Source organism: Protopterus annectens, chromosome 9.part0 (genome assembly GCF_019279795.1).
Source record: "Protopterus annectens isolate FY-2018-M chromosome 9.part0, PAN1.0, whole genome shotgun sequence".
In the NCBI taxonomy this organism is placed as follows: Eukaryota; Metazoa; Chordata; order Ceratodontiformes; family Protopteridae; genus Protopterus; species Protopterus annectens.
Window position 1 is genome coordinate 73,090,682 of NC_056743.1, and position 25,436 is coordinate 73,116,117.

Genomic DNA, 25,436 nt, shown 5'->3' on the forward strand with positions numbered 1-25,436 from the left:
CCTAACTACTTTAGCAATATGGGTGTCGAATGAAAGGCTACTGTCCACCTGGGTTCCCAGGTCCCTGATAACCTCTTCTGTGATCAGGGGATTGCCTCCTATATGGTAGCTAGGGGTGACCTTATTTTTCCCGAAGGGTATGACTATGCATTTCTTGGCATTTAACTTTAGGCCATGGCTCTGGCACCAGTTATCCGTTTCTGTGAGACCCTTCTGAAGGATATCTTTGTCGGATGTGTTTTCAACTGCGGCGCCCAGTTTGCAGTCATTTCAGATTAAATCAATTATTTCTGGTTCCCAGGCTAACAGATTCTCAGAGGTTAATAGCCCTTGATCTTGCAGCTGGTCAGGAAGCCAGAACAATAAAATAACTTATAAATGCAAATTCTAGCAATTAATTCTGGTCTCAAGACAATAGCCAGAATTTCTTCATCCAGACATATCGGCTCTGAATTTTGACATCAAAGACAGTCATAAAATGCCTGACTTAGTTTTCTTGCAGCAGAGTGCACTGTTGTTACATTTTTGCAGTTCAATATCCAATGCAGTCTTTTCACAATTAAGAGAACAAGTCTGTGGCTTACATTAACATTTACAAATGACAGAATTATATCTGGCTAGGCTGGCAGCCTTCACCTATCTTCACATCTGGTTATTCATAATTTGGGATTTTGTGGCTAGGCTGCAAATGTTCCTCTGGATAAATGGCCTAGCATTAACCTACAGACCTATGACAAGAAAAATAACTCTATAATCCAAAATAAAGTCAGATTTACAGTAAAATTGCTGGAAGAGATCCAAAGAGCTAAACATGTTTTTCTCCTGAGCAAATTATTTCAACAAGTAACTCACACAACTACGCTTTCTATTTTCAGCGAGATCCTAGCAAAAGATGTTCTTTACTTCTGGGGACAGACCTAAGGACTAAACTATTTCTCAGACAGCTATGACAAGCTTCCCTGCTTCTAGACTGTGCATCTAGAAACTCTGATTCCAACAAAAGGACCACTTAATACTCCACCTAGATTTCCTAATGCCCCATCTTCTGTACAAGCTCTAGGTCCTTCTTAACAGTAAAGGCTTTTTCTTCCATACTGCATAACTGCCTTATGCCCCACACATTCCTAAATGCAGTCATGGCTTCTGATGCTACCACCTACTCAGAAACAGTGCTCCAGTCATCTGCTATCATTTCCCTAAAACAGTGTGCCTCACATCTGTCTTTATACTTCCACATTCATTCTTTAAACTGTATCCCTGTGTTCTCAAATATCTCAAAAACTATACTTATTTGCATGGTGTAGATGCTCTGATGCATTTAATAGCTTCTCTCATATCACCATTTATCACCACTTCATTATTTTTCTTAACATCTGCACCTATAAAGCTTTAGCACCCTTTTGCTTCTGGTGAAAGCTATGCATTATTTTGGTTGCCTTACCCAGTCTATATTATGATTAAAGAGAGGCTTGCAGAGCTATGCATACTACTAATAGATAAACTTCTCCCACATTATCTACTATCCTTAACATTTTTTTGTATTGCTGATACATACACCTGTCACCAATACATATGAAATCTTTTTTAGTAACTCTGTCCGTCTCCTGGCCTACTTTCAGATTACATGAAACACTAATCCAACCCATACCCCTTTCTATTTCTGATGGCATTGCTGTTTCTTCTCCAGCTCTATGCTCTTTTTGTGGGTTATTACTACCCAAATACATTCATTAGTAGTTTTTTTTTTACTGAATTTAAACTGACATGTTTTAGACCACCATCCAAGTCCTGCAAAATCCATTTTCATCCTTTCTAATGTTGTGAAGCATCAGCTTTGTCATACACAGTTTGGAGTCATTAACAAAAAGGCTCAACTCCTGCAGCATCTCTATACAGACATTAAAAAGGACCAGTCCCCGTTCCCATCACTGACCACAGTGGCACCACCAGTAACCAACCATTCATTCACCTTAGCAAACTCCATTTAGTGTGGTCCTCCCTGCCTTGTTTTGCCTGCAGTGTGGTATAGCAGCTACCAAGCAATAACCTACCTCAAATTGTTCATAAATTTTATGTCAGGTAGCCTACAAAACACCTTGAAGAAACCTATGTAGATAAAATGTTGTTACCTATGTAAATGGGTTACCCAGTCAAACAACTATATTGGGTGCAATCTGACTTGCATCACAAACAGAAGCAAAACAAGCACGGCTCATGGTAAGCTGTAAAGTTCATACGTTCATAGGTGTGTACTAGGCTAATGGCCTTGGAGCCTTTACAAGCTTAGCCCATAGAAGTGCCTCAGCATCGTGCCGCCCAACGTTAGTTACCAGTGCCTCTATCAAGTACAGCCACTGGAGTGATCCCCAGGGTGAACTTTCTATTACCCATCCACTCATCTAGACTTCTCCTGAAGAGGGTCAGCGAGGTGTGCACCCTGACATGTATGGGAAGTCTATTCCAGAGCATGGGCAGTCTCTGGGTGAGGAACCTGTCCCTCCAGCATGTTCCGTTGATTGTGGTAATGAGGTTGAGGTCTCTGGAGCATGTGGTGCGAAGGGATTGGGATTTCTTTGGTTGCAGCATTTCTAACAGAGCTGGGTCAGACATGGCTTTGTAAGTTAAGCAGAAATCGTCTCCAAGTAGGCGATATGAAGGAATAGCTGGAGTCTTTTGAGTCTGTCCATGTAGGACATGTGTTTAATGCCTATGATCCTCTTCGTAATGTACTTCTGTGGCCTCTCTAGCTGTTGCAGGTGTCTAGTGAGGTACACGCCAAATGCGGCATTATATTTGGTCTAATGAGGAAAGAGTAGAGAGAGACAATGACCTCTTTCTTCCTGGAAGTTTCAGTACTTTTACTGAAGCTCTATCCTTAAGAGCAACACTCCCAGGTGCTTGTCCTATGTTGGATAGCGGTCTACAATGCATGCCTGCTTCCAGGTATACCTCTCAACTGCACACATTTTTGCCTCATTTTTTTTTCCTGTTCCTCATAAAATTTGTAGTTTCCTAGCAAATCACACGTTTGAGTTTCAGAATGTATATCTTTCAGAAAAAAATGCATGTTAACATAAAATGTATTATTCCAGCAACTTTCTAAGTTTATGAGCAATGCTGCTAGGCTTTGTTCAGATTTTTTTTTTTACTAAGAAGTTGAGAGGTATGCTTCTAAATTAGAAGAAAATGAAATGAAAAAATATTTATTTAAATGTTTACAGCATAATCTACCATATGTAAAAGACTGGGGGAGGTTTTACTAGGCTCTGAATGATCCTTCTGTCTACTAATTAAACGGGATTGTTATTAGTCCAACATTAAAGTGTAGCAGGTAGGGAAGGAATGTATAAATTATATGGCTTCTCCTTTTTATGTTCCAATAAATAAAAATACTGAAACTTTACGATGGAGTCGGCGTCCTCCACTCCATATTTGCTTCTGTTTTGGGGTAAAATTCATTCGTTATCTTGAAAAGAACAGAAAAAAGACTGAGAAAGAATTTTGGATTTTTTTATCCTTGTATGTGAAACGCATTGAATGTTGTGCTGTGTGAATTCTGTGCATGTCAAATGAAGAAGTGTGATTTGTTGGGCTCCCTACAGCCATGCTCACGCTCAAAAAGATGAATGCAAACCCAAAAAAAGATGACTGAAAATCCAGGAGAAGAGTGAATCCCGAACATCACTCTTCTCATTTAAACTTCTTTTTTGCAAGTGGACAAGTCTACATCATGTTTCTTTTGTGGGGCCTTTTTTATCTAATTAATGAGTGTGACAAGGTACACTGTAACCAGTGTGGGGAGAAAGGGCATACAGCAAGAAGGTGTGTGCCTGGATGCAGGTTGCGCTAAAAAAAGGACAATTTTGGACGGATTTTAAAGAGCAAACAATACATAATGAAAAAAGAAGGGGAAGGGAAGAAAACACACACAAGGAAGGACAGCAAGGGGCTGGGGGAGAGGGTGAACTAAGGGAAGAAGAAAAGTAGAAGAAAAAATATGGAGGGGAGATGATAGGGGTCAGGAGAAAGGACTGACACCAGAGTGTATATATTTTATATATATATATATATATATATATATATATATATATATATATATATATATATATATATATATATATATATATAAAAAGTTCTAGCCGATGGAAAATCTGATCCAAGGAACATGGATTATTTGTACATGAACCCAAGAAAAATATTCAATGGCAGGGGAAGGGGGGAGTAAATATAAGAAAATAAAATGTCCAAAATATTTCCCCTAAGCTTAAAAAGATGGAAAAGCAATACTTTTAGAATACTTTCAGTAAATGTGAACAGTATTTATAACACTGTAAGAAGGACAGAGATACTGGAATGGTGTGCTAAATGTGATATGTAAACAAAAATTGTAGGGTGGAAATGCAACATGGAACTTGCAAAGTGCAAGCTGTTCTGGAGTGGTTGTGTTGTGTAAAAAAAAAGTGAAAATACTAGAAATACTGTTGGTAAGGATGGGAAGGTGAACTGTTGTGGATGTGAGGTGGAGAGAACATGTTTATAGAACTATAGCATTATATGCATATATAACTAGCAAAGAAAGACAAATTATTTCATTAAATAGATGTGATTAGCATGAAAATTATAATTGCAGGAGAGTTTAATTGTGATTTACAGGGAAGACGTAAAAAGGGAACAATGCAAAAAAAAAAAGAAGATACAGTAATATATGTGATAAAATATGGTAAAATTAGCTGTGTGAAACAAAAGTCAATGGACTTATAGAAGGGGGAACTTTGATTTTAAATTGAGTATTTTGTATTATCTGAAAGCTTGGGGGTAGCAGATGGTGATACAGTTGTGACAGGTTTTTCAGTCCATTTAGCAATATGGATGGAGGCAATGGAATTTTTCTGAAGAAAAGCCAATAACAAAGGGCTCTAGCTGACTTAAGTGTGCAGATGAAAGGGGCAGGCTGTCTAAGTTTGCAGTTGACAGTTATTGAATCCCCATACAACTTAGCCATCCTGCAGGAAGGTTTGTCCCAAATAAATAACCGGTACCAAAATCATGGACTGAAACTAAATGCCAACAAAAAGGCATTATTGTATCCTTTTGGAAGTCATCCACCCCATGTAACCAGCACATTGACAATATACTTGTAAGACTTGACCCAGTTGTTTGGGCTTTGTGAACATAACCTAACTTTTGACCAACATGTGCTCATTGTTGTGAAGAAGTCCTTCGATATAGCCCAGCTTATAAACAAAGGGATGTATCTGGATCTAGGGATGCCATTGTACCCCTTTACTCAGCCCTCATTATTCCAGTAATTGAATATAATGCCCCTTTTGGCATGTCTGTATAAATGCATGCAACTGAAACAACCACAGACATATCTTACTAAAAGAACACAGGGCCTAAGAAACATGTCTTACATGGACAGACTCAAAGCCTTGCACTATACTCAGTATCCTACAGACTGCTAAGAGGTGACCTGTGTCGAGCATATAAGGCGTCCTCCAACCCATTACTGATGGATTTACTGCACATTAACAAGTCAAATGGCATCATAAACACCCAGTCTAGAGATCTAAACCTCTTCTGCAACATCAATAGAATGATTTGGAGGGACAGGTGCATCTTGCAGTGGATACTGCTGGTCTGGAACAGACTACTCATCCACAAAAACAAAGTTTATCCCTGTCCATTTTCAACTGCAATTTAGACCTATGGATGGGAAACAGAAAATTTACCCTAGGAATGACCCCTGCACTACTAATGGACAGAGGCATGCATGGGTCCCTTCAAATTATCTATGGTATGATTCCATTTGTCATTAGGGGCAATATATAATTATTGATCCTGGGCTGGGTAAATGCAATTGATAACCAAAATGGGACAGGTTATTTCAAACACAGAAAGGGAAATTGGCTAGGCCTAAAATAGCCCAAAGTACAGCTAGCCTAGTAATTACCTATGACTCTATAAGAAAGGGACTACATTAAAATAGGAAGGGGAATAAAAAGAATAAATGAGACATTATGATATGATAATGGAGCGAAGTACTGCAGTTATGGAAGGATCATATAACCATAAAGGACTTCTATCAAAACCGGTCTGAGTGTCAGGATAAAGTAAGAAAGGAACAGAAAGTGAAGTACAGCAACATTTATAGAGGTGTGTTAGAGAATTTACGTACTGCAAGAGATTATTATAATTTGGAAAACAAGAAATATATATTAAAAAAAAAGACATTACTATTTAGACAGATATTATTTACTAGGGAAAAGGGAGGTGGTATCTGCACATTTGTGTAAAATGGTAAGAGAGAATATTAGTATAATGAGGAAAATTAAAAATTTAAAAGGAGATGTAAAAACACAAGAGAAAAATTATTACTACTGTAGTATAGCATGTGGAAAATGTGTACGAGAGTAAAAAGAAGGAAAATAAGAGAAAATGGAAAGTAGGAAGAAAAATCCAAAACGAGCTAAAGGAAGAATTTGAAAAATAAATTATTATTAGTGAATTGGATGAAATACTTAAGAAAGTAAACACTGACTCAGTATCAGGCCCAGATGGGACAGGGTATGGAATGTCTAAGAAATGAAAGGGCAGGCAAAAACAGTATTTTGTAAATGTACTGAATGAACTGTTGAAGAAGGTGTTTGTTTACGAAGCGTTCTGTAGTAGGACATTAAAATGTATATGGAACAAATATGAGAATGAAATAAAAATTGTAGCCCCATCACACAAAACACAGGTTATAAAACCTATGAGAATAATACAGAGGAAAATTGTGAAGCATGATACAAGTAAAAGGGAGAATGTGAAACTTATGGTAGGTGATATCAGCAAGGCATTTGATACAGTAGGACATCATGCTTTTGGGATGTTATGGAGAAGTATGGAGTTGGTAATAGAATTAGGACAGTGTGTAGGTCAGCATATCAAAATAATCTTTCTTTTTGAAAGATGTGTCCATAAGTTGTAAGGGTGTTAACAAAATAGTACTGTTTGTTTCCTTCTGAGAATGTGTTGATTAAGGTGGTAAGCAACTGGCCCATCACAGCAACTGTATTGCATAAATTAATTTCTGTATTTATTAAGAAACCACAAGTTTGGTGCATTTACTGCTAGCAGTATTCTGTATATATATATATATATATATATATATATATATATATATATAAATTTATTTATATTTCCATCCCATAGTAACTTAATTGGATTTCTACTGAACCTTGAATACATTCTTTTGTTTTTCAACAGGTTCACTAGAAACATCCCTAAAACATATATATTATATATATATATATATATATATATATATTATATATATATATATATATATATATGTATATGTATATGTATATCAGGCTCATCTAATATGCAGTCCAAGTCCAGTCAAGCCACTCACCATTAATTTAGGACAAACTGTGTACCACCACCGCCCATGTGCTTTAAGTATGTGCGAGGAACATCCAGTCTTCTGCGTGCATTTTAGCCTGCATAGTGACTAGCCTGAAGATAAGTGCCTCTGTTTCCTAGTTTGTAACCAACAGCCTTACAGCCTGTAAACCTTCCCTTCACAGACATTCTGCTGTTTAGCTTTTACTCTCTACTTCCTAACATACACGGACATTTACTCATACTGCTCTTACTCAAACTATTTCTCTCTATTATATTTTCTTCATTTTTTCTAGACTTGTTATTCCCATTACTTATATGTCTTTGTGTTTTTCTTTACTGGAACTGCATGCTTTCAAGGAAGGCACCCTTGGTCTTCCCCTTCCTTTCTTTTTTCTCCTTACCAGAGACAGTTATTAAACCACTTTTAGATCTGAGCTAGTATTTGTGCACAGTCAACACTGACTCAGTGCACTCAAATGTCTTATTGGTGTGTTTTTATTTTGTGAACACCAGTCTGTAGGCATATTTTTATGTAAAATATAAATATTGTGGCAGCCTAAAACAAAGAACTTTGTTCACTATAATAGCTCCATTTTCTTAGACCACAGCAGTCCCACTGGCACACTCTCCTTTAATGTGCTCACTCTATTGTTTTTAGCAATCCACTGTCTCCCTTGCTTAAGTTTATTTCTCTTCCTGTGTAAACACTTTTAGTTCCGAGCCAGTATCTTTCCACAGCTGCACTCTTGCATTCTTGCTTACTTTTTCTCATGGTTTTGGTGATCTGTGGGGGTTGGGGTAGCCTTTGGCCTTTGCATTTCAAAGTCCACAGAAACCTCTTTACATTACAAAGTTCTTCAGTCATGTGCAATTTGTTACAGTTATCACCATTAATCAGGTTAAGGTGATATTGGACTAACTATCCTACTAAAACTGTGTCCTACAACAACAAAAGTAAGACTTATCTACTAGCACAGAGACCTTTTAAACTGCATCATTCCTTTTACTTACCCCACTCTCAGCAGATCTGTGGCTGTTTACGTTCAGTCACGGATTTTTTCCTCATCTCTTTGCCAAGTTTTCATTCCACTTAATTTGCCCTTACTACACCTGGGTTCACTCCATTCCCCTACCCAACCACCAATTCCCACCCACCCCCTCACACTCTACAGTTATACTTCCACAGCATCACCCACACATTCCTCAAACAAATACCATCACTTCCCTCCGAAAGAAAAACAAATGACATTAGGTACTATCACCCACTCTAGTTTACCACCCAAGACTCTCTACAACTAACCCAGTACTCTCCAAACATTTGCTAATCCTAACTTACATAAAGGATAACCCCAAGTTAAATAAGATGCTTCTAACTCAGATTATTTTATTATTCCTCCTCACTCTATTAGCCTTCACCACCAATTATCAAATCCACCTCCTTCAAATACTTAGGACTTCAAACAATCCTCACAAAGAATATCAACATCTACCCAGCCTGTCTTTCTCCATAACACCATAGGTCTACAAACAAACCAGATCTGATTTAATTTAGCTATAAATATCTCAAAACTAAGTGTCCAAATTTACAATAAAATAAACTAAGACCAAAATATAACTGTCCACACTCTTCCCTCTGTAAAATATTAATTAAAAAAAATAGCAGAGATATTCACCCCAATCCAGGTCCCATTACTCATAATTTCCATCCCCAAAATAAACCAGTCACCTAATACATCTCTACAAAAAACAGTATCCAAACTCACCTTACTAAATATGAACCTAAGAATTATGTGCAATAAAATCCATGACCTCAAGAAGTGCAAACAAAATCCATGACATGCATGGCCATCTTGCCACACATACTCCTGATGTAGTCATAGCTATTAAAACCTGGTTAATAAAATAAAAGACAATGGGATCAACCCCAGGATACAGTATACTCTGGTATGACAGACAAAACAAGCATGTAGGTGGTATAGCAATCATCTATAAAAATTCCCTAACCAATCACCTTACTTCCATGGGAAATACCCAAATTTAACAATAATGAACTTCTAATAACACTTCTAAAAAATCAATAATAGGAAAACTATGTTTAACAGAAATGTATATACCACTAGGGAACAATAACAGATACTGCTGAAAGTATCCTGTATTGGATATCCCAAAAATAACCATGAAAATGGAATACCTGGGAGACTTAAAAATGGAATGGCAACTCAAATTCCACTAGCCCCACTAAATCCATAAACTTGTACAACTTCAGACAATTAATAACCACAACTACTAGAATCAACAAAACTTCACAGAGAGACAACATTAGACTGGATTCTTACAAACAAATCCGACAAACTGACAAAAGTAAGCGGCCTCTCAGCATTAATGACTATATAACAACATATGCCATTACAACTCACCATAACCTAGATAAACATATTATCCATAATCAAATACAAACTACAACCAGTTTCAGCAAAGATAATTTCAACGAGACACTAAACAATATAACTGGAATGTACTTGGAAAAATGCTATTAGATACTGCTGAAGAACACTTTAATAACATATTCTTACAGACCTTAAATAATCTAGCACCAATATGTAATAAAAAAAAGAGTAAAGTCCAACCATGCACCATGGCTGACAAAAGAAAAAAACAAACCCATGATTAAAAGGAATAAAGCATGGAAAAATTGGTATAAACAGAACTCAAAATGCCTTCCAGCAATTTAGACATCTTAGAAACCTTGCAAAACTCCATGCCAAAACAGGATAAGCAAACATACTATACCAACCTACAAAAACAACCCAAGCCATTTTTGGTCATCACATAGACAAATTACTCCACCCTGGCAAGATCACCACTCCCTCTCCAAAAACAGACAATATGACAGACTCTATTCTCATCCAGTTTAATTCCTACAATCAATACTATCTTTCTTAGACACTAATATATCTACCCCCTCATCCCCGTCCAACCAAAACCATCCACAGCTCTTCACTTGTAGTCTAGTACCTACCTCACTCATAATGAAGTTGCTCCTTAAACTACTTTGCAGCTGTAGACGGATTACCATTAGACTACCTAAAAATGGCCACAGAAATCATAGCCTTCCCAGTGTCCATACTAAAGTCCATTGCGGAAAGATACATCCCATCACTGGGGAAAAAAATCCTACATCATACCGCTGCACAAAGGCGACACATTTAGAGTTTAATAACTACAGACCGATAGCAATTCTCTCTCCCTCTCCAAATTTTTAAAGAAATGCATCCATATGCAGCTTTTGCAATACCTAAACTCAAATCACCAGTTATCAGTAACACAACATGGCTTTAGGCCCCAGCAGAGCACCACTACTGCTCTACTACATTTTAATAATATAATAAGCCAACATAGAAACAATGGTCTGGCTTGTGTCCACCATGTTCTTAGACTTGTCAAAGGCATTTGATACTGACTCACACCAGCAACTGCTCATTCAACTCTCAATAGGACTTTCACAATACTTATTGTGATTCCTTAGTTACCTATATGGAAGGCAACAAGCTATTAAATGGCAACAAACCTACTTAACGTTTCAACCAGTTACTAAAGGTGTCCCTCAGGGCTTTATCCTAGGTCCTCCCCTATTTAAAAAGGTGGTGGTGATTCCAGTAGTTTAAACATACTCAGACAATACAGTGTAGTTTTTAAGAACAAAATATGCATAAAGGACATGTTGGGTTGTCTGAATGGATGTTTGAAGGAAATGGGACTGACCTTGAATAAAGATAAAAGAAAGGGTTTGGATAATGTGGTGAAAATATGGTGTGTGTTTTCAATGAATGAAGTGTCTGCTTGGAATAAAATTTCAAAACAATGATAGTTGTGATGATACAATAGGAAGGTTTGATAAAAGAAAGAAAAACATATCTTAGTGGAGAACGTATACATTAGCATTTAGGAAAAAAGTTTATCTGATGAATTGGGTATTAATGGGGAAAAAAGCATATATGTCAAATGTTTATATGATTCCAGTAAATTATGAAAAGAAAACTGTCCAATTATTTTCATATGGGGCTCAAGATTAAGGCTAGTGAAAAGGTGTGTGCTCTATATGTGTGAAGATGAAGGGTGATTGGGGTTACTAAATCCAGTTTTGTTTCTTTAAACTTGTATAGCGTATTAAAGTGGATAAAGGAGGAGTGACTATTTGTGAGAATTTCAATGAGAGTACAAAAAAGTATGGGAGAAGATTAGAATAAGAGAAAATGAATGTGTAAATGAAATTAAAAATTATCAAAGTAAAAATATTAACTTGAAAATTAAAACTGATGATATAGAGAAAGATAGAAGGATGTGGTATAACAATCTGATGAAACAATGTTATTATGTAAATCCGAGGGAAACGTTACCAGAAGTGATTAAAGCCATTTAAGGCAGGAAAAAAGTGGTGTACCATGGAAGTACAGTGTTAAGATTTCCTATGAAGGCTGGTAAACTAAATTTACTAGTAAAGAGGAACATGCCATATAAAAAGAAAGCTGAAAGCGTATTTATTTTGTTGTGAGGAAGAGACAGAGCATATTTTTTAAATGAAAAAGAGAGGTGAAATGCTGGGAAAAAATCGTGTGATGATTTTTTGAAAAGATTATTGACAAACAATATAGTTATGAATATGATTATGTATGGGTATTATAAGAACAAGAATACGTGAAAAGAGTAGATGAGAACTTATTTATCTAACAAGGATTTTTGGAATTAAAAACTGAATGAAATGTTGCTAAATGGAAAATGGATTTTGGCAGATATATTGAGAAAAACAGACTATGGCTGTGGAATAATGATTGGGGGTCAATTATGGAAGAATATAAATGAGAATGTTATAAGAAAAATGCTAAAAATATTGAAATGTGTACATAAGTGCCTGTAAACATGTATATTCTGAAAATAAGTAAATAATGTCTTTATGTTGTGTTAAAGAAAGGATCCCTACTCTTTTGGATGGGTGCTATGGGACTGTTCACATCCAGATGATCTACCACCAACTCAAGCAGATGGGGCCTCAATTTAACATCTCATCCCAAGGACAGCACACTCAAGAGTGCACCCCCCCATGCTGTGGTGCAGTGTCGACAGTCTACCTTTAGTCAGTGGTACTACTAGTTCTCGCCTCCATTTTCTAAGAAATCTACACTGAATCTTGTCAGGCTTCATTGTTCTACCTTTATTTCTGAGCTTCCTTCATAAACATCTGCTCTAAGAAAACAGGATTAGCCCTATTTCCGGCCAAATCTACAGTCAGGGTAACATAAACCTCTAGCAACCTATTTCATCAATATTTATGCAGCTGAAGTTAACAACTCATAAATTCAGTGGGTTTAAACTGCTAGATCATGCAACTTCAGGAAATGGGCATGCCCTTTCTTATAAGGAAGTGGTATCTCTGCGTCAATATACATAAACAAGGGGATTCCTCAGCAAAGCTAGCAATGTTTTACTGTAATTTTGACTCTTGTTGGCTTCACAAATAAGCAATTCAAAAACACAGCCAAAAAATCATGTGGTAGAAACCATACACAAAAATCCAAATCCATGACTTATTAGCACAACAAAATATAAAACCTTTCACGTTCATCAAGTTTTAAAGTGATTAATTCCATTCTAAAGACATATTTATGAGCCTAATGTCACTAACTCAGCATTTAAATACATCCAACCAGCACTTGAGCTTCCACTGAAGTAAAACTGGTTTGAGACTATAGCAGTTATTCAAACCAGGTTTCACGGTAGCATTCAACCTTGTTTTTGGAGCATTTATATACAAGTTATAAATCTTAAATAATACTCAAAGCATATTGTTACATTAGATATACAATCACTTTTTACTGTAATACCAAATGCATATGGTATGGATAATATTCATCAGGGCCTTTGTAAACGTAGTACAAATTACACCAAACAGATTAGGTCTACTACTTGAATAATGTGTGAGGATGTCATTTTATATGAGAACATGTTTTATTTACAAATCACAGGAGTAGCAATGGGTACTGCCTGTGCTAACAACTATGCAAATCTAATATCAGCTGTTCGGGAAGTCATGTTTGCGTTTGATGCAACAACATTTTTTTTTTTACTGTGGATTTTTTAAATGGTTTCTATGATGTGGTTCCTTGGCTGTGTTTTTGGTTTACTTATTTATTGGATTTCAACATAGCTGGTTTATTTGGTTCACCATATTTTTACTTACTTTGCCATCACAGATGCCTTTTTTTTTTTATTATTTCTTAGCCAAGTTACGTGTTCCAAACTTTGGGCTCTTACTTTTTTTTTTAATGTGTTTCCTGCTTTCAGCATTAACAGCATTGTGCTGTTGTATCCATAAGCCTTCTTTCTGTATTTTCTTCCGTTTCCTAAATGCTATAATTTTTTTCTATCAACGATAACTTCAATAGAAAAACACAATGGCTGTTTCATTGTTTTTGATTAATGAGCTTTTTTCACACGTTGCTTCTAAGGTAATGCAAGCAGTAAAAAAATGCCTGAGCAAGTACATAGATAAAAAAAAACACCGAAATGTATGTAGAAAGATGTTTTAGTTTCTGTTTATCATCAAGCCATCTTTGAAGAAGATGTGTAAATGTTCCCATGCAAAAAGCATCAGCACAGAGACACAGACTCAAACTAGCAAGCCAGACAACTAGCTAGAGAGAGGTGTATTTTGTTTATCATCCTCCTCCTCATTTAACTAGCTAAACAAGGAAAAATGTTTATAACATCCTGCATGGCTACAGTCACTTACTGGCACAAAAATAGTGGAAGGAATATTATCTTCAGAAACTTTTGTCGTCACAAGAAGACTGCAGAGCTATTAACCCCAACTCTAGGTACCAATTAAGAATGAAAACAAGAAAGCAAAAAAGCCCATCAACAGAGGCATAAATTCCTCTCAAAAGACATTTACAAGCTATATTTAGCAATGTCATCACTGAACATACACATTTGCCCTTGATGACAGTTTTTATGTCTCCCAGTTGTGTGTCCACATTGTCTTCCTTTGTGTGTGCTATAGTTTTCCTGAGGCACTCCCTCACTTTGCCCAAATTTACGCTCCAGAAATCGAAATAACCTCTCATCTCTGGGAGGAGTGTCTTGGCATTTCCTGTATCCAATCTGGCCAACAGTGATTTGTCAGCTCTTTGTTCCAACTTGTTTGTTCTACTGCTACAATGGCCTTCCCTTCCAGGCAGGATATACTCCCTCCACTTTTGTCTTGTTCTTTGTCCCACCTACATATTGTCTACCTTGGGATGTTTACATCCTAGTCAGAGACTTCTGTAGTGTATGGTGAACATATACGCAGCACAAGCAGTGGCAACTCTAGTACAGAGTGCTCCAAATGTGACACAGAAACAAGTTTCAAGCTGTTCCTGCAACCTCCCACACATATGAGGGAAGAACCCACACCCCAAGGTATACACAACTCCACAGCCATGCAGTGGGGAAAAGGGCACCCTCAATGATCACTGAAAATGCAGTCACAAAGTTGCTGGTGAACGGAATACCACCTCTCATACATCACAGAACCAACTCTATACAAAATAATGAAGTCAAAACACATTTTGACAGCAGAAATGTGTGTATATGATACACAGAAGCACAAATCTAAGAGCAGATGATGTAATACACTCCTGGTTCTATTCCTTCTTACTACAAGTATTGAGCCAAAAATGTTAGTAATGAGAAGAGTTTGCATTTGTTTACCATTTGTTAACTGGTCCTATACAACAGTCAAATGTGATATTAAAATACCACAGAACTGCTGCCAGTAATATACACAGAACACACAACACAGAATTTGCTCATACTCAGTTTGCAGCAATGCTATAACCACCACGATTGCCAAGTATTTCCTGTACACATTCAGGGTTTTGATTCCTCTGAATGGAAGCATCACACTATATACTCTAAATATATACACATACATACACACACACATTATATATATATATATATATATATATATATATATATATATATATATACACACACACACACATACATACATACACACACACATATAACTATTCAAGCTATCTTATTCCACAGCTGTGAAGCCTTTCATATTAATTATGTAATGCTCTCAGCAGAAATTTTCAAAAATACTGAAACCCTTGTTAGTCTAGATGTAGGCCTTCTTCCCTGTGTTCCATTGAGTCATTCTCTGAGTCAAACTTCTTTAAATTGTTCAACAACACAAAGCATAACATGACAAAGATTAAAAAAAAACATCCTCCACCCCTTAAGATTTTATACCTATTACGTATACACACACACACACACACACACACACACACACACACAAACTCCATGGTCACACCACAGTGGGGAAAAGTAAATACACTAGAGCGTACCACCAGCTCTCATGTTACAAGAACACATGGTTTTGACAAACTGAACACAAAATGTGAATCTCCTGGCACTATGCAATGAGGCCTAATAGAATGACTTATTTATAAGTCTTGTTTCTACATCAATTCTACTGATCTTCACCACACATCCACTTTATATTTTCTTCCTCTTAAATGTTTACAAAAGATTTCACCTTCCTTAACTAAACTGGTTAACTTGCCCTTTTCAGTCCTTTGCTTTCCTGGCTGCATTTCCCCCATATCCTTTTGCTTCAAAACAGACACTGTTCATTATCTTCAGCTCCTCCTTCTGTGTTTCCTTAAATTTCCTAAAAGGTGTATGCTGTTCCCTAAACTTTCATGAGAACTTTGCTAAAACTTCCAATCCCCCCCTTTTTGTGAGTGTGACGGCCCTGCACTGTCCCAGTAATCAAGGAGCCTCACAATCCTCACCAGTGGCAACAGCTAGGGGACATACACATTCGGAGGATGACAAGTAGACACACAGTAAAGTGCAATTTCCCTTAAGAGCACACAAAGACAACAGTCAATCTGGGGCTGGTTTCTCCCTCTTTCTCCAGATCCCCAATACGACTCCCCACTGGCACATCTATAGGGATGAGATCACAGCTGAGTGGCCAAGCCAAAACCTCCATCACCCTCTCTGTCCAACCAGTGCTTTGTGTCCCTGCCCAAGCAGCTGACACACACTGAGACTGGACTGATATACACACACGCACACACACACACCTTGAAAGGCTTGCACAGGTTTACTAGCTATGCCCCCTTTTACCCAGACTACAAGTTAGTTCCAGCTGCAAGCAGCCACCCTTATCAGCTACTATAAGGCCCTTACCAAAGGGTGCCCAATCCTACTGAGCAATGTTACTATTAATCCAAATGGTAGTTCTGATCAAGTGCCAGGCTATTAGGAGTGGCCTGTACAGTGTCACCAAATACATATGCAAGTACACTAAGACCTTAAATATGTCTCACAAATATCAGCCACAAAGACAGGTTTAAATATATTTAATAATACATAATAAAAGAAAGACAATACTCAGTAACTTAACACAGTGACTTCAGAGTTCAAAATCACAGGAAATATTTTAAAACAACAATGCAGGATAGTCTCAAATAAATACAGAAAACACAAACTAATCTTTACTATATTCCTATCTACATCTAAGAGAGATACTATGCCCCAAATCTTACTTAACAGACAGGCAAATGCAGATGTTCTTGCTAGGTCCAAGACAAAATACAAAATGCACAGTCTCTCTCAGAGAGTGCACAAATTAATATCAAACATTATTGCTGGGCCAGCTTGGATGACATCACTGTCAGCTGACTTCAGTTCTAAGGCTAAACAGAAACTTAACAGAATTTCACATCTTTGTGTTAAAAATACATATCTCTCAGATGTTGCCAGATCTTGGGAGTCGTAAAACAATAACACTTTACATTTTAAACCTAGTAATTACTTTTCTTTCAAGACAATAGAAAAACGTCTAGCTCTAGACATTGTGTGTGCTCCTGCGTTGAAAATGAGAGATAAGATCTCTTGTTTATGCCCCGGCTATAAAGTAACTTAACCTCAACTATTCTTAAGTTTTCCAAGTTAATCTTCTACGTTCTAGGAGGTGCAGTGGTTACATTCTTGAAGTTCAGTACATAACATACCGTTCTGTATAAATCATATAAATATTCACAGATGACAGAATTATTTACAAAATTCCAGATAGCTGGGCAGGCAGCATGACAGGGAGTATGCATTTGTTTTACAGAAAGGTTTGCTATTTCAAAGATGCCAGTACACAGAGCACAAACCTAAAAATAGTTACAATTAAAACATTCTTAATGGCATGTATGAACCACTTAAGGTCATGACTTTAAATAATGCACTGTTAAAATTAACATCAAACTGATCAAGAGAGGCAGCACGGTAATGATCAAAACTACTTGTTATATTATTATCATTTTAGTGATAAACTTCACATCATGACACAAAACTGAATGTTGGTGCTGCCATCATAAAGTGTTGTACTGGATGTTACATTAACAGTTATAAATAAATACACATCTGTATTACTGCAAAGGTGGTGGGTTTGTTTGCTTACAGGGGTGTTAGGCGCACAGTCAGAAACTTGCTTTTTTTATACTTGTGATATTCATTCACATTATGATTTACCTATATTTTAAATCTTACCGCTGTATCCCTTGGTTGTCTGAAAGTGGTACTTTATGAATCAGTCCACCTACCTCATAAACATCAATAAATGAAAGAAAAATTATTTTTCTTTTGGTAACCAAGTAAGGCTCATTAAGTACTTATCTGTAAGAAACATGGGTAGCTATATAACTCGCTCACAATTGGTGGAAATCAAATTTGGGATGTAGAATGCAGCTAATCCAAAGTTCTTTAAACTCCAAGCTATGCTGACTTTTCAACTTTACACTAACATTAGTTACATGGAACCCTTTAAGTATACATACCCTAAACATTCAGCAACCAAATCACATCCATTTATTGCAAGACCAGAATGCTTCTCATGTACACAATAAAATGTAATACACAGAAAAGCTACACTTTAAACATTCCTCGACAAGGGATGTGTTTTTCCTTTGAAGTTCAAGGTAATGAGGTAATATATGTCTGGTCGCAATTTTTCCCTTCCCCTTGCTGTTTCCCTCCTTCTGGGCATCACAGTGACCCCCATCCATCGCTGGATCTACCTGCACCTCCTTCTCCAAGTGAACTGGGGCCAATGTGGACCTTAAGGGCATCCTGGGGGAGGGGTGTGCCACCAACTGCTTTTGCTGCTGACAGGGGTTATATTATGACCTATCCTCATTTCCCTGACCAGTGCTCCTGCAGTTATAGTCAATGTCAGGGGGCTACTCCCCTCTGTGGACCGTGCCTCTCCTCAGCGAAAGTATTTGATAAATGTCATACCATGTGACAGGGTCTGCCATCCCTCACTGCCAGCACTTCAGATGCCCAAGCCGATAATCAAACCCAGGTCACATGGGTCGCAGTTAGGGCTTTATCCCTCAACGTCATGGTGCTGGCTTATATCTAGCTCCATTTAAGTTACATGTGCCTGGATTTAAACAGACCAATACTGCCAAGTCACAGAAGCAGCTGGAGCTCACCACAACAGAAAAAAAATAAAGAAAAGAATACCCTGGCATTTACTCAGTCTAGTTTTTGTACCCACCCTCCCAGTAGTTTTAACCCTACACATCTGTCTCATTCCTTTTTGTAAATATTTGTTTGCCTGTTTATTTTTGTTAATTAGTGGTCTGATTCAAGTTGACCTTTTCTGCCAAAACCAGGGTCCCAGGCAGTAAGAGTGTTATACAGAGAATATCAAATTAGTCTAGCAAAAAGGTAGTGACATGATGCTACACAACTCTTAAAGTACTGATGTAGCCACAAAAAGTAATGTATCATTAAAATATACTATACTATCAATTTAAAAATAAATTAAATCAAAATACAAAGTGAATTCTGTGGTTATGTCATTAAGCTATTCAACAAAAAATGCAGCTCTAAGAGTAAACAAAATGGTTAACCATAAACAGGCACACATAAAAAGTTTATAAAGAAATGTACATTAAATACAGAAATATATCCAGCACATACAAGTACACAGGTATACTTCTATGTAGCCAATGTGGGATATCCCAAGCTGAGTCACCTAGCCCCCCCCCTCCCGAACTCTATTAGAGTTGCTGGGAAGAAAGCTTTCCACTGCAGCCAAATCAGGAAGAAAACTGGGCTTCTCCCTTTGCTGGAGAAAGAGGCAATAACGTTATCACCTTGAGGGATAGGTTCCTGACCCAGAGACTCCCCATACTCTGGAATAGACTGCCCATACATGTCAAGCAGAGTGCCTCCTTGGCCATCTTCAAAAGAAACCTTGACGACTGGATGGGAGATAGCAAACTGACCCCGGGGATCACATCAGTCACACGGCTAGACAGGGGTCCAGGGAAGTAAGTATTGTGGGAAGAAATAGCCAGGGAATTGTTATGGATAGGCTTGTATAGGCCCTAGGGCTGATAGATTCATAGGTTGGTACTAGGCTATGTTCAAAATTATTTGATTACTGCACAGATAACTGTCCAAATGCAGCTACAGAACAATAAAGACCACTTTCTGATAAATAACAATGAGAAAGCCTCTTTTGCTAACAAACTACTCAAGTTTAGTATAACAAGCACTTCTGAAGACAGTGTGGTATATGGTATTCTTTTCTTCTTCTTTGCCACAAACATAACCAGTTCTCCACAGTGTTTGAACCTGTCTACAATCTTCAGCAGCACATCTGGGTACTTTCCATTCATTCATTCATCAAAGTATTATTTCCTTATCACTCTCTTAAACTTTTTCCCCATTGGACTCACAGAACAAATATCTTCCTAAAGGCTCACTTTTTATCTCTCAAACAGTTGTACAAGGCACACTATATCTTTTCCCTCTTGCCCTCTAGATGTACCTTATAACACTTACATTATTTTAAAATGTAAAGGGATTGCCCATTTAACAGACCACTATATCTTTATGCAAAGTGAATATAATAAATATCTTACCAATTATGATTCCGCAGCAAAGCAGCGCCTGGAAGGAGGTAGTCTGCTTCAGTATCAAGTAGGACATTAAGACATTGAAAACGGTGGTGAGGGATCTGCCAACATTATAGAAGGCTACCCCTACATACTTGAGGCACAGATTGTTGAAGGTGATCATACCAATGAAGACAATTGACAGTGGAAGCACACTTCTGGAAACTTTGGGGTCAAATTTAATGGAGGGAAAATCTACAGATCCAGGGCACAGCATAGCAAGAATATTCATACACCAGCACAGTACAACAGTAACCACACACTGGAAGAATGTGACAAAGAGTGGGGCATCGAGTTTCAGTGCAGGGCTATCGAGCAAGTACTTGTTCAAGAATACCATGGTTATGGAGACAAACCAATACAAAGTTACCACCAGTGCAATCTTCATTGACTTCAGCAAGAAAGTCTCCTCTTTGTTCTCAGGATCCTGTGAGTCCGTGGAGCCAGAAAGTGCCATTCTGAGGATCCTGGAACGATTCAGCTGTGTCCTGTTCATTGGAGACAGAAAATAGAGATGTCAGAAAACAGTCAAGGAGGCCCCAAATACGGAAGCAAGGATGTCAAAAGTTACCAAGTGTTGGCTCTCCTGTTTAGTAAAGAAATGGTTATACAAACCAGCAATTTGTGAAAAAAAATCACTTGTCCTTGCCTACGTATATTTTAATTAGCCATTCACATAAGAAGCCAGGGTATGTTACAGGATTTCTACCAAAACCTGAGCCTGTCCTCCCAGCAATTCTCCCTAAAATTCCTTAACAGTCCTTGTCTGCTGTCTTGCGTGTGCATGGAACAAGAACATCTGTATATAAACACACAACAATATCATCGTCTAGTAACATCACGGAGCTTGACTGTTCCAATTCTTTGGCACTCTCTTCAATAACTATGCAATGAAGACAACCGTTCATTCCTCAAGACAGTTCCCTCCTTTATTGTCCTCGCTATCTCAATAACAGTGACGTGTATACTGTTTTTAAAAAGGTCACCTCCTTCCTATAACAAAAATGACAACTTGTTTATTGAGATGTAAAAATTCATAACGATGTATTTTTCTACTCCTCCAAAAACTCAGACCAACTAATTTATCCCCCTTTAGGGATACCCCTTTTTATCTTCCCTCTGTCTAAACTTATGAAGCTCCTTAATTCCTAATTACAGACAAACTTGAGCCATTTTCTCCATCGTGGTTCCCACACTGCTGTACCCTCTCGTTTGTTTGCAGCTGCTCCTGTTCAAGCTTTAGGCACTGCATAAGCTCCCCAAACCCCAACAAATGTTTTCACAACAAACTCTCATACTCCCACTAAGAGCCCCTGCCTTCACTGATCTTATTTTGCAGCTTCCGCCTTGTGTTATGACGTCATTCACACTGAGCCGGCCACAGGGTGTTGCTGTAAGAGCAATGCACGCGTGAGGTTATTATTACTGACGCTTCGTTGTTTTGAGTCTGTGCTGGCAGCATTTGGGTCCCTTTATAGTGAAGTAGTTTAACAAGTACTGCTGTCACATTTTGTGCAGCACAGTTTTCCTGACAGACGGTACCTAGGCAATACGGACAACATAATTAAGAGAATATATCAGCTGTACTTTTCCAAGCTATCATGCAAACGTCACGTCAACACAAAAGTACAAACTTTAAGTCTACATGCGTATTTATTTAATTGCCTCTTCTCCCCACTCCCATTTGAACTACTAATAATGAAATCTGACGTCTTATGTAACTCACTGCTGATACGTTATTTATTAACTTCCTTCCACTCTTCTTAGATGGTCCAGAAAATGGATCCCCAATCACTGACCAAAATAATAAATGTTTAATAGAATATCGGAATGTTATCATATATTAATAACTAGAACATATATATCACTTAATAGCAGCATATATTTTTAAGTTATAAAATAAGTTCTGCAAAATTCCCGCATCCTCACTATGATCGTGCCTTTTATTTACCCCCGCGTCCCCGAACCCCATTAAACTTTAGCAGATTTTACTAGAGTGGCGTCATGCTCACCTGTATGTTAAGGTGTAAACTGTCAGTAGATGCGTTACCTTTGGCGACAAGACATACAGCACGATATGAAATAATGTGATTCCTCCACAAGTGCCACTTCACCTGTTGCTGAGTTGGAATCCCTATCAAGGAAGTTGTAGTATTTCTAACCTGTTTACCCGGCTCTCCACCTTTACTTCCTAATATTGTAAGTCTTCGTCATCGTTATTGCACAACTTGGAGGTGGGCAAGTTTTTTTTTTTTTTTTGGTCCGTTTGTTAATCACTGCCTGGTTGTCTGGCTACAGGTTCTGTCACACAACCCGACAAACTTGCAGGGCTACTTGCTACCGCACCTACCAGTTCCGTTTCCTTTATACTTGCTATCTGTCCATATACTCCTGTCACTTACTTCACAAAAAGAAGAAGAAGAAGAAAGGCACGAGTTACATTACAGTCTGTCTTATCTCCATTTGGAATTCACTTTCCTTATCTATCTCATTTAAGGGTTGCAGCTAGCGTAGCTCTCAACCCCAAGCATCAAAATCATAGACTGGCCTTTAAAATCACAGCAGAGGAGCACTTTCTTATTCTTCATAAGAAAAGGTCCTTATATACTGTACAATAATCTATTCACTTAAACGCTGGGGAGTCTTTGCGTAGGCTTATTTTATTTATTTAATAAGGTATGCACACATAATCAGGTTTGAATTTATGAGGAAATCAGTAACTCTAAGAGGAGCAAAGCTAATTCTGGGGTAAAAATCATAGTGCTATGCCTAAATCATAACAATTGAGAGGAATGGCAGTTTGCTTATTTGACACAGCCCCCTCCCCCTGTAGCAGTTCCTTTATTTTCTACTGCCACTTGGAATTAATCTATTGACAGCTACCACAGCGACAGACATACTGTCAGAACTTTTAAATTTGCACACCAACTACAATTCTGGTAGTCCTGTGTATGTAGCATTCAACCTTCTTTCTCCAAAATGTGGTACACTGCCTCTCACATTATGGAGCACATAGGCAAAATTGAAACACTTACTAATGACTTCAATTGGGGAGCATGTAGAATGTTTATCAACTGTCTCTTTATACTTAAAATTGTTCTTTTCATAGGATAATAGGAGGTTACTAGGCTAATGGCCCTAGGACCCTTACAAACCTAGCCAAGAGTTTATCCCCAAAAAAGAAACCTCAGTCAGCACCTGTTGCCCTGTCAATAAAGGGCAAAGATGGCACCCCTGGGACAAAGTTATGGTTTCCCATCCACTCATCAAGGTTGCATTTGAAGAGGTTCAGTGAGGTACTCTGTTTGGCATGTATGGGAAGTCTATTCCAGAGATGGGGCAGCCTCTGGGAGACAAACATGTCTCTCCAGTAGGTTTTGTTGATGTCGCATATTAGATTTAGGCCTATCGAGTGGGTAATGTATGAGGAGTTAGACTTATGGATATTGAGCATCTCTAGTAGGGCAGGGTCCGATATTGCCTTGTAGGTGAGACACATCACCTCTGAGCAATCTGTACGATACAGAGTAGAGTGGTAGTGATTTAAGCCTGTCGGCATAGGATAGGTGTTGGAGGCCATGGGTTCTCTTTGTAAGGTATTTCTGTGGCTTTTCCAGTTGGTGCAGGTGTTTGGAGAGGTACATACAAAATAGGGCATTATACTCAATTATAGGTCTAATAAGGGAGGAGTACAGAGAGCTAATAAGCTCCTTTTTTCTGGATGCAATCCCTTTACTTATGAGATGAACCAAGTAGAAGACTTTTCTGACCACCGTCGCCACATGATGTTCAAATATGAGATTGTTGTCAACCTGAGTACCCAGGTCTCTCACCACAGGTTGTGTGCTTAGGGGTTTGCTGTTGATGTGGAAATCAGTAGGGGCCGTGTTTTTGCCGAATGGTACGATAATACTTTTTTTTGCATTTAACTTAAGGCCATGACTTTGGCACCAGTTATTCATAGCTGTGACATCAATTGGGGAGTCAATGACAGCACCCAGCTTACAGTCATCCGCAAACCTGGTCAGCTATAGGCCCTTTGTCTTTGCCTGGACCTCTGAGAAGTATATGCCATACAGCAGGGGTCCCAGGACAGATCTCTGGGGAACACCACTAGTGACAAGTCTGCTGTCGGAGGTGGCAGCCCCTATTCTGACCTTGTGGGTCCTATCTGTGAACCAGTTGGCTGCCCATCTGACTAGATAGGGATTAACACCAAGTTGTGTTAGGTTTTCGATGATGCCTGAGTGGGGGATTGTGTCAAAGGCCTTGGCCAGGTCAAGGTAAGCTGTATGTACTGACTTTTCCCTAATCCAGGGCCTTGGTGACAGTCTCAAAGAAGTCAACTAGGTTCAGTAGGCAAGATCTGCCCCTGACTAATCCGAATTGAGTGGGGTTGGGTGCTTGGAGATTGTCTATGTCCTTGCTTATGAGATCCATAATAATACGCTCCATGATTTTACAGACCAGACATGTCAAGCTGATGGGACGATAGTTTCTTGGGCCAGTAGTAGCACCACCTTTGTGAAAAGGGATGACAATAGCAGTTCTCCACTCAGCTGGAATGAAGCCTGTATTTAGGCTGTGGTTGAACAGGGTGCTCAGTGGCAAAGCTAGTTCTTGCTGGAGATGGTGCAGAATACAGTCTGGGATACTATTTTGGATACTCTCTTTGACCTTTTTATTCAGGCTGGTGCTTTCCTCCTTGGCTACTGCTGTTAAAATTCTTGTTAAGATGCTTCTCCTTGTTTCTTCTTTAAAAAAAGGTTTATTAAAATGATTTAAAACAAAAAACAAACTAAAAGCTACAACCTAACCATTTGAAAGTTAGCGTTGTAACGCAAGAGAGAGAGATGAGCACTTTCGGTTTATCAACCTTCTTCAGATCTGCTTAACAATTGCAGCTACTTCTATTTATATTCATGCTGCTGACTTAGAGTAATCCCCCACAACCAAGGCTTGTGGCGAAATTGAGCCTCTTCATGTATTCAAGGGGTTTGTAGAGAACCTGTTCTT

The 25,436-nt window shown here is 38.1% G+C and overlaps 1 protein-coding gene across 3 annotated transcripts in view; it reads right to left on the minus strand.

The window, feature by feature from the left end:
* Nucleotides 1-22,601, minus strand: part of SLC35C1 (solute carrier family 35 member C1) — a 37,082-nt gene extending 14,481 nt beyond the window's left edge. Inside the window, exons 1-2 of one of the 3 annotated variants that reach the window (XM_044082572.1) lie at nucleotides 22,471-22,601; nucleotides 20,388-20,908 (exon numbers count right to left, since the gene is read on the minus strand). In XM_044082572.1, coding sequence (XP_043938507.1) covers nucleotides 20,388-20,908; nucleotides 22,471-22,487 — 538 coding nt within the window. In that variant the 5' untranslated portion in view covers nucleotides 22,488-22,601. Of the gene's footprint in view, nucleotides 1-20,387; nucleotides 20,909-21,035; nucleotides 21,787-22,432 lie in introns of those variants that run through there. The other 2 variants (XM_044082573.1, XM_044082575.1) reach the window with 2 other exon arrangements.
* Nucleotides 22,602-25,436: the final 2,835 nt, after the last annotated feature.